Raw genomic sequence first — 10,397 nt, forward strand, 5'->3', positions numbered from 1 at the left:
GTGAGGCGGTGAGGCGGTGAGGGTTAGGGTGAGGCGGTGAGGCGGTGGAACTCCTTCAGGGCTCGTGTTCATCGCGCGGCTCGCTCTGGAAGCTCCCTTTCCTCAGAATAATTGTCTCGGCTCAGCAGTTGCTACTGAACCGATTCCAGCAGCTCAGCACTGAGAGAGAATCTAGTGAACTTGACAGAGATCTTGGGAGCGACTTGGGAATCCACCGTGCGGACCTGGGCACCGAGCGGGCTGGGCCCGTTCGGGGGTCGTGGGCCGAAATCTCAGGGGAGACCCTCAGCTTCCGCCCCAGCCCTGCACTGGGAGGGTCCGAGCCGGTCGCTTATCCTACAGGTTACCCAGCCACTGTGCGTTCCTTTCCGGATTCTCCCCACGCCGTGTAATCTTGTCAGCTAGTCTGGGTAAATCCCGAGTCTTTCCCAGAACCCCCTCTTTTACCTCAGGGATAATCAATGGTAGGAAAAAATCTATTCGCTCAACACATCTTGTGAAGTTCCTGGCTACTAGTGATTTGAGTTTCCGTTATCAAACTGAGAGTACTGCATCTTTCTTTCCTTCCTTCAGATGCTCCAGGAAGGCAGGGAATTCTGTCTGTGGTTCATCACTTATTTGTGGAATAAATTAATGCCCACTTTGTCCGAGTTGCTGTCTTTGTGCTAAGAATGCAGCAGTGAACAGAACTGGCACATCCCTGGCCTCAGGGACTTCACAGTCCTTCAGGAGAGCAAGAGAACTAAGAAATAAAACAAACCCAAACTGTGGTAAGAGGTAAGAGGGAGGGAAACTGTGGGGCGGAAACAGCCTCAATAATAATGGGGTGGTCAGGGTCAGGGGACCTTCTCTGAGGAAATGCTCGTTAAGCTGAGACAGGAAGAGGAACTGGCCTGAAAGCATTTTCAAGGGACCACACACATATACACATGCACACATGTGCATCTGCACCCACACACATGCACGCATAAATACACGTGCATACGTGCAGTCACACACACACACGTGTGAATGCACACACCACATACATACACACAGATACGCATGCAACATGCAGATATGCGTGCGCACCACACACATGCATGCACACATAAATATGCGTGCACATACATGTGCACAATACACAGGCCCGCCATATGTATATGCATGCACACATGCAGAAACACGTACTACATGTGTACACGTGTGCACACACCACGCAGGAACGCCACATACATAAACACATAAATACACATGCACACACAGATGTGCACACATGGGCGCGTGCGCGCGCACACACACACACACACACCCTTCGCCTCAAGGGAACATTTCAGGGCTGAGGGAAAAGACTATAGTACAAAGACCCTGAGGCTTAGTTCTCTGTATTACTTAGTAAAAAGGATAGAAGACACTCTGTTTTCCATAACAATTACCACAACATTGGATGAGATATATAGATATCTCATCAGATAGATGCATACAGACAGATGCAACAGGAAGCCAATCCCAGCATATATATATATATGCTGAAGACATATGAAGACCTTGACTTAGTGGTGCTGAGGGTGATAGGAAAAGAGAAGCCTTTATTCCTAGGCCTAACCCTGGACTTACTCCAAGATATATAGATTTTATTTTTAAAAGATTTTACTTACTTATTTAGAGAGCGTGAGCAGGGGGAGAGGAAGAGAGAATCTCAAGCAGACTACATGCTGAGTGTGGAGCCCAACCCAGGGCTCAATCTCATGACCCTGAGATCGTGACCTGAGCCAAAGTCAAAAGTTGGACACTTAGCCAACTGAGCCACTCAGACCCCCAAATTATATAGATTTTAGGACTATGGGCTTAAGATTTTACTTATGAGGGAGGGAGGGGGAGAGAGAAGCAGACTCCCTGCTGAGCAGGGAGCCCGCAACTTGGGGCTCGATCCCAGGACCCAGAGATTACAACCTGAGCCGAAGGCAGATGCTTAACTGACTGAGCCACCCAGGCGCCCCAGACTATGGGTTTAGAAGTAGTTTTTATTTAGGAAGAAAAAACTTTCATTAAAACACCAGTCAGAAAAGTAACTCTATTATTGTTTATCATTCTATATGTGAAACTATCCACCCCAACTCCCCCTTTCCCAATAAAACAATCTTCTTTTTGAAAGATTTTATTTATTTAGTTTGGGGGTGGACAGAGGGAAAGGGAGAAAGTCTTAAGCAAGGGCTCGATCTCACGACCCTGAGACTACCACCTGAGCCGAAACCAAGAGTCAGATGCTTAACTGCACCATGCAGGCGCCCCAACAATTACTTTTATAATGTGAAACTTTGTATTTATATATCACATTATAAATACATTATAAGCACAATCAGGTGTGTGTTAAACTCAAGGTTTCTTATACAAGGTACTGTCTATAGCAGTACTGATGGGCATAATAAATCACATCTGTGTTCTTACCTGTATTTAGTGCTGTCTTTAGTATTTAAAAATAATTTTCTGTATGTAAATCAAGCCCTACTTCACCGGCCAATTAACACCAGCTCATTTATTGCTGCTTGCTGAGGACCCACCGGGTGCCAGGCACTGAGGTGGAGACAGACAGATGCAACAGGAAGCCAATCCCAGCAGATCTGCCCTCGGGGAGATTATAGTCCCGTCCTGGAGCCGGGCAATCAGTAGGTTTTTACAGGGAAGTACTGTCACACAGTGTAAAATCACTAGACGGCGTGAAACCCAGTCTGAGAGGTCAGGACATGACATGCTCAGTACATGGGGTGTACCGAGCATGTCATGTCCTGAGAGGGGTGGAGTGGGGGAGGGCATCCCAGGCGGAGAGGGCTGCACAGGGGATGTCCCTCCTGATGCGGGGACAGGTGGCACATTCGAGGAGCCACAGGAGGCAGCAGGGGAGGAAGGTAGCTCCCAACGGGCTGGAGAGATGGGCAGAGGCGGATCTGGTAGGGTCCTGTAAGCCTTGCTGAGGAGTCTGGGCTTCGTTCTGCGGGAATCGGAAGCCCCTGCCCAGCCTTAAGGGGAGGCTTTGATGCCACAAGGAGGCATTGTGGCCAACAGGTGGGAAATGGGTAGCTGAGGGCTGGTAAGGGCACAGTGGATAGCAAAGCTGATGAAGAGCAGAGATGAAGTGGTCAGTGCCCTTCTGAAGCCTCAAGATCACAACCCTCTGTGCCTTGAGCAATGGGGGGCTGTGAGCACGGAGCCCTCGGGAAACCTCCCAGGAACCAGTCACTGTCAGCAGCAGGCCTGCCTCCCCCATCTCTCGCTTTAAACCGCGGCCTTCTTACACTGTTCTCCTTTTCCGAGACTTCTCACCACCTTCAGTTCTTGGCTGAACTGAGCCTTGAACATCTCCTACCTGTCCCTTAGATCGACCAGTACAGAGCCCTCCGGGGTCACAGGGATCATGTGATGCATTTTATATATTCACAGACACCTGTGGTCTGATGAGGATGTGGTCTTTCCAGCGGCTTTGTGAAGACGGTCACATGGACCTAGGAAATGCCATCGAATCTGCAGGCTGTCCCTTTGCCAGGGACAATCACCGGGGTGGGTCAATACACTAATCATGGTAATGGTTAATCCATAACCCTCCGTGCTTCCCAAGGGACATTTTATTCACTTTAAACCCAATACAAAGGCATGAAAAGTGAGGGCAGGACAAACCCTGAAAATACTGTAATTATAATCTTCTGTTCTCTCCATTATTTTTATTTTTTAAATTTATTCTGCTTATTTCCATCTCCATCTTTCATACAAAAGGCCCTTCTCAACTCTATGGTTATCCTCAGCTACCTGCTCATATTTAGGGGCTGGTATTTAAGTACCGAGTGAAGGGGCGCCTGGGTGACTCAGTCAGTTAAGCGTCTGCCTTCGGCTTAGGTCATGATCCCAGCCAGGGTTCTGGGATCAAGTCCCGCATCAGGCTCCCTGCTCAGCGGGGAGTCTGCTTCTCCCTCTCCCTCTGCCTGCCGCTCCCCCTGCTTGTGCTCTGTCACATAAAAAAAATCTTAAAAAATAAAAAGTGCCAAGTGGAAGTTCTGTGACGGCAGTTTGTCAGCTGATGGGACCCTCACTCCAGGAAGAGAACCTACCATCCTCGCTCTGGTGGAATTATACACTTCATGAGATAGAGTCCTAGCTTTCCTGTTAGCCACAAGATTCCCTGCATCTAGAACATAGTGGGTGCTCGATAAATATTTGATGTTATTACAAAACCTCTTGGAGCCTCGGTTTTCTCATCTGAAAATTGGGGATAAAAAATATCTATCTGAGGAGCACCTGGGTGGCTCAGTCAGTTGAGCGTCCAACTCTTCATTTCAGCTCAGGGCATGATCTCAGAGTCCTGGGATCGAAGCCCTGTGTCGGGCTCCACACTCAGTGGCGAGTCTGTTTCTCTCTCTGTCCCTCTGCCCCTCCCCGCTGGTCATTCTCTCTCTCAAATAAATAAATCTTGAAAAAATGTATTTCTGGCAGGTGTTCTGAGAAGAGATGGTAGATGGAAAGCACCTGGCACAGTGCTTAGTATTCAGCAGACTGGTTACAAATAATAACAGGTAGCAATCATTGTTCTCGTTATTTCTAAGGCAACAGGGCAGCGGCTTCATGACCATCTGTGGTCACCAGTAGCCAGGCTAAATATAGAGGCAAAGTATAGTACTTGTTGAGAGGCTAGTTATTATAGTACAAATCAACAAAGCAAGGAGAAGGCTCAAGATAACAGCCTCTGACAGTCAATGCGTAGAAAGTCCAAGGACGTTCAGTCTTCAGCTGTAACTGAGAAAGGTGGGTAGTGGCGCTACCTCACTGGAGAGCTCTGGAATCGCCATCTCGTGGAACGCTCTTCTCCTGCTCTGCTCAGGCTGTTAGGAGCAACTGAACAGTAAAGGCACTGGAGGAAGGTGAAGAGTATGCCAAGCCTCCCCCCAAACCCCGGCACTCCATCCATATAGCAGGCAGGCTGATGGATTGTCTCTTTTGGAATAGGTTTAAAATATAGGTCTATAGTTTAAAAAAGAAAAAACAGACAGCACAAGAGGGTACTTGCAGAAAGATGGAAAGGTCAGGATTCCTATCACCCCCAACCCTTCAGGCAGATTCCCCAGAGATAATCACTGTTATGTCTCAGCGATCTTTTTATGCATACACAATATATGCATTTTTTCACAGATGGGCTCATAAAAAACTTCTGAAACGTGCCTCCCCCCACTTCATTTATCCTGAATATCTTTGCGTATCAGTATACATAGACTTACCTCCTTATTTTTATCAAATGCTCTATTCACTAAGATAATGCAATAGATACACTCCCAGATCTGGATGGCTTAACAAAAGTGAGGTTTATTTCTCATTTATCTAAATCCAACTGGTGGTAGGGAATGTGTGTGTAGGGAGGCGGGGAAGCACTTATTCAGGGATCCAGGATGACCAAGACCCTGCCAACTTCAACATGTGACTTCTACACGGTGGCTTCTAAGGTCACCCTTGGTGTTGATATCCAGCAAGCAGATAGGGAAAAAGAGTGTGCAGGAAGGCAAGGTTTTATATGAGCCAGGCCTAGAAGAGACATGTATCACTTCTGCCCACATTCCACTGCCCAGAATTAGACTCTCTGCCCGAGCCCAGTACGAGGCCCTGTCCTGGCTGGACAGCTGCTTCCTACAGCGGGACACTGTGGAGGAAAAGCACAAATCTTAGGTTGGCAATTAACTGTTCTCTGCCACAGACGCATCCTCATTTATTTAAGCTTCAGGAGGCCGGCTTTCCTCTTCTCTCTCTTCTGCTTTTCTACTTGTCTTTTGTCAAAGGCAAATTGTAAACTATGGAAAACTATTACCTGGGAAGTGTAGGTACACTGGTTCAGATGTGGTGGGGGTAGGGAGGAACACTCTCAAGGAAAAGCCTTTAAAAGATGCGTATCTTTGACCCAAGAACACATCTAAAGGACCTGTCCTAAGGAAATTAGTGGATGACTGCTCACACTGCATGTATGAGGATGACTGTAAGCCAGCTAGGTGCCCGACATTAGAGACCTGTATGCACTTACGATGCCTCCGTATAATGGAATACAGTTGGTTAAAATAATTGTGTAGATACCTACAAACACAAAAATATGTCCGCACGTTATGACAAAAGACTCCTAAACAGTGTTAAGTAAATTTTTAAAAACACATTGGTTACTTGTGGCAAAAAGGCTAGAGGACATACATTAAAATGTTTACAGTCTTTATCCCTGGTAAGAGGGCTATTTTCTTGTTACACATTTATATAATGTCTGAATGTTTTATCATTGGAAAAAACAGTGAAGCTATTTTCAGCTTGAAACAAACAAACAAAAAATGTAGATAAAGGCAACGGGAGCTTAGGTGACTGAAAGCAAGTCTGCGAATCAGACCTGGCCTCCCAGACCCTGTCACCCGACACTCAAGTGGCTATCGTGAGCACTTTTCTCTGTTGAAGTGACTGGCTTTTGTCAGGCCGATGGCAGGTTATGACGGGAGAGAATGGGCCTCCGGGCAGTCGGCAGCAGCCCCCGCCCCCGGGGCGCCCCGTCGGCGACTCAGCGGGCCGGGGCTCACTGTGCCTCCGGCCTCGGCATGGGGAACGCCATCAGGGCCCTGGTGGCCTTCGTCCCCGCTGACTGCTGCCAGAGCTACGTGGTCAAAGACCTCTGGGAGATGCCGACGGACAAGATGGTGGACCTGAGTGGGAAGCAGCTCCGCCGCTTCCCTGCGCACGTGTGCTCCTTCCAGGAGCTGGTCAAGCTCTACCTGAGTGACAACCACCTCAACAGCCTGCCTCCTGAGCTGGGGCAGCTCCAGAATCTGCAGATCTTGGCCCTGGATTTCAACAACTTCAAGGCTCTGCCTCAGGTGGTGTGTACTTTGAAACAGCTCTGCATCCTCTACCTGGGTAACAACAAACTTTGCGACCTCCCCAGTGAGCTGAGCCTGCTCCAGAATCTCCGGACCCTGTGGCTGGAGGCCAACTGCCTCACCCGGCTGCCAGACGTGGTCTGTGAGCTGAGGCTCCTTAAGACGCTGCACGCCGGCTCCAACGCCCTGCGTCTGCTACCAGGCCAGCTCCAGCGCCTCCGGGGGCTGCGGACCATCTGGCTCTCAGGCAACCTGCTGGCTGACTTCCCTGCTGTGCTGCTGCACATGCCCTTCCTGGAGGTGATTGATGTGGACAGGAACAGCATCCGCGACTTCCCCAGCCTGGCCCACCTGTCAGGTCTGAAGCTGGTCACCTATGACCATAATCCTTGCAGGAATGCACCCAAGGTGGCCAAAGGTGTGCGCCGCGTGGGAAGGTGGGCCGAGGAGACGCCAGAGCCCGACCCCAGGAAAGCCAGACGCTATGCCTTGACCCAGGAGGAAAGCCAGGACGGAGAGGCACCTGCCCTGCCTCCTCTACTTCTTCCTCCCAACTCCTGAAAAGCTTCAGCTGTCAGTCAAGGCCAAGGACACAACCCCAGTGTCTTCTGCACACCCATCCTTTAGAGTGCAAAGGATTGCTCTGGGATATGTGCGGTGCCTCTGCCAGCGGGGGCTGATCCAGTGAGAAGAAATGCCTCAATCACACCAAGAAGAAAAACTTTCTGGCCAACATCTCTCCCAAAGCGGAGCTGTGTGCTCTGCGTAGCACGAGGATTCTTTGCAAGAAAACCCGCTTCTCCAGCTATTCTGGAATACTGAAGAGTCAGAAGGGCCAGGACATTTTGTCCTTCTCCACTCTCCAGAAGTGGCTGTTCACGATGCTCATGAACTCCTCAAATAAGGTATTTATTAAAGAATTCGCCTGGCTCCAGCGCTTTACAGGATATATTGTGTTACTATGAATGACCAGAAGTGGTATGAAAATACCACTAATTCAGGCCGCTTATAAAAGACATTTTTACCTACTCAGTCAGACTCACAGACTGTGCTGTCGCAAAGGCTCAGATGAAGCTTCTTCCCTGCAGCTCAGTGCAGGCTGGGAGAAGACCCGGTGGAAAACGCCTCCTGGTGGAGTCCGGCTGCCATTTTACACTTGGCGGAGGTTCATGCTGACTTAGCTCGTTTTCCCTAAAGGGTATGACCCAAGATCTGCTCTCCACTGCTTCCTGTTACCACAATGCTAGAAGTCATCTAGAAAGTACCACCTCTTGTTGGCCATGTGGTCTTATTAAAATCAAGTAGTTGTAATCCTGCCTGCCTCTGTAGGGCAGAGTCCCTGTTTATTCACATTAATGAAGCAGAGCTGAACTGAATCCCCTTCTGTCGAGGGCAACATTTCCAGAGCCGTATTAGGATACAGGCAGTAGGTGAAAAATGTTTACTTGAAACAAGCATCTGGAAATCTGAGTTGCAGGTTGTGGTATACATAGGACGCTTCTGCCTCTAGCCGCAGCTTCTCAGCCTTTGCTCTGATTTGTTGATTTTCGTAGATACAGTCTTTTGATGGTCAGTGTAGAGCTTAGATATTTTGGCCGTTTTTTAAAATGTAAATTGTGACCTTTTCTTCTTCCCACAAGTACATCAACCTTAAAGATACTGCTGTCAGTGGGTGATTTAATATAATATAGTCCTTTATGTTTTTGAACCCTTCCAGCACAGACACAGAAAGTGTCCCCTTTACTAAAACTTTCATGTGTTTAGCTTTTGAAGAGTTACTTTTGCCATAAAAGCAACTTTACCCAGCAATGTTTGATTCTAAAATGACACTGCACAGATTATTTTCAAGTGTTTTCCTACTATAAATATTTCTTGCTAAACCAGAGGAAGAAAACGTTTCATATCACAATCTCTTCCTATTGCTACCTCCCAATCTGTAGAATATTTGCAACCCACTGATTAGACTGCCAACAGATCCCTTTAATCATTCAATATAATAGGCTGTCAAATATTTAACTGCTTTAGTAACCAGTCCAGATTTCCATTAGGCAACTAGGATTTACAGTTTATTTTCTCATGTCTGACTGACTGAAACGCAACTATACTCAGTTGATGCTAGAAACGTTATGCCAACAGAACTGCCTTCTGAGCTGTATCTACAGCCAGCCTTATAGACGGCTCTCATTTCTTTTGACCCTGGCTTCCTCCTCCTAAGATGAATGGGCCCACCTTTTCCACAGCTGTAGGCTACAGCCATAAAACAGAGTGATGCCAACTGACCTGTACAGAGTTCTTGTGTAAAGAGCTAACTGGTCTGAATCAAATGTCAAATTATAAACATTTGGCACGTAGTCCAGTGGTTTTCTTCTAAAATAACATACAACAAACATTTCTCAAACAATATGGTTAAGGGTTCACCACTGCTTTTGCTACCCAAAAATGTTTTCACTACAGGATTTCAATCAATTTTATAAAGTAACCATGTAAATGCATAGTAACATTTCTGTAACCCTCTGATGTTTTTTTGAAATTCTGACATAATTAAAAAGTTAAAAAGGGGAAAATGAAGCACCAAATGTAACTTTTTACTCATAATTTTAAAAGCCCTGAAACCCAAAATGTTATGCATCAGAGAAAAATCTTTTTTTAAAAAAGATTTATTTGAGAGAGAGCATGCGAGTGCACACATGGGGTGGGAGGGGCAGAAGGAGAGCAAATCCTAAGGACCTATTACTAGGCAAGATTCGGGGTGTGGGGGATCAATATAGTACTGAGACAACCAGATAGGAGTGTTAGAAGTCACCACCCATGAGGCTAGATGAACAGTGAACAGCAGTGTTACCCTAATCAAGTAAGAGCTAAAAGGCATGAAGAAAGGGGCTACCAGCGAAACTGTAGTTGATAGGTCTCACAGGGATGCAGCCATTTCCAGAGACAAAGAGCAAGAGCCGGAAGAAAGTATCAATTCCCTATCCCCATATCTTGCCAGTACCTCCTGAGTTAAACCACAGAAGTGGTGAGGCAGTCAGCAAGGAAAAGTGGGTGGGCCCGTGGCCTCCAAGCAGGCAAAGAATGGATCGTGGCTTGAAGACAGTAAAAGGAGAATAAAGAGTATACATATTACCCTTCAAAGAAAAACTGAAAGCTACTTAGAATAGATTTAAAAATCCTAAGCACTTAAGACAATTTTTCATGTGCTTACTATTAACATACATTCCAAATCTCTATTTCCATGTCACAAAAGTTTTGTGAAAAACTGCTTCCGTATTTACTGTTTCTGAGTTACAAGAAACTCCATCCTAAAACTGTTATAGGAATAGTGGGGCCTAGGTTGGTATTTAAGTTCTGACTGGAAAGACATTAAAATTTGTGAACCTGAGATAGTCTAGGTCTATGACAACAATGTAAGGTCTTCAAAGGATATGAATTCAAAGAGGAAAAAAGGCATGGGTGTATTTTTGGATGTAACAATGAAGCTCCCATGTTTCTACCTCTTTTTAGATTAATACTTAACAGGTGTATTCTTTTTAAGACCTC

At 46.8% G+C, this 10,397-nt stretch overlaps 1 protein-coding gene across 1 annotated transcript; it reads left to right on the top strand.

The window, feature by feature from the left end:
- The first annotated feature begins 6,581 nt into the window (after positions 1–6,581).
- Positions 6,582–7,840, top strand: LRRC10 (leucine rich repeat containing 10). The gene has a single exon (XM_035002163.1). It carries the CDS (start codon positions 6,582–6,584, stop codon positions 7,419–7,421), a length of 840 nt encoding a protein of 279 aa, XP_034858054.1. The 3' UTR covers positions 7,422–7,840.
- Positions 7,841–10,397: the final 2,557 nt, after the last annotated feature.

The sequence above is a fragment of the Mirounga leonina genome, unplaced genomic scaffold (assembly GCF_011800145.1).
Source record: "Mirounga leonina isolate KUSES-001 unplaced genomic scaffold, KU_Mleo_1.0 Mir_126, whole genome shotgun sequence".
Lineage (NCBI taxonomy): Eukaryota > Metazoa > Chordata > Mammalia > Carnivora > Phocidae > Mirounga > Mirounga leonina.

Coding starts and splice junctions, on each gene's coding strand:
- LRRC10 (XM_035002163.1), top strand. CDS start 6,582: ATGGGGAACGCCATCAGGGCCCTGGTGGCCTTCGTCCCCGCTGACTGC.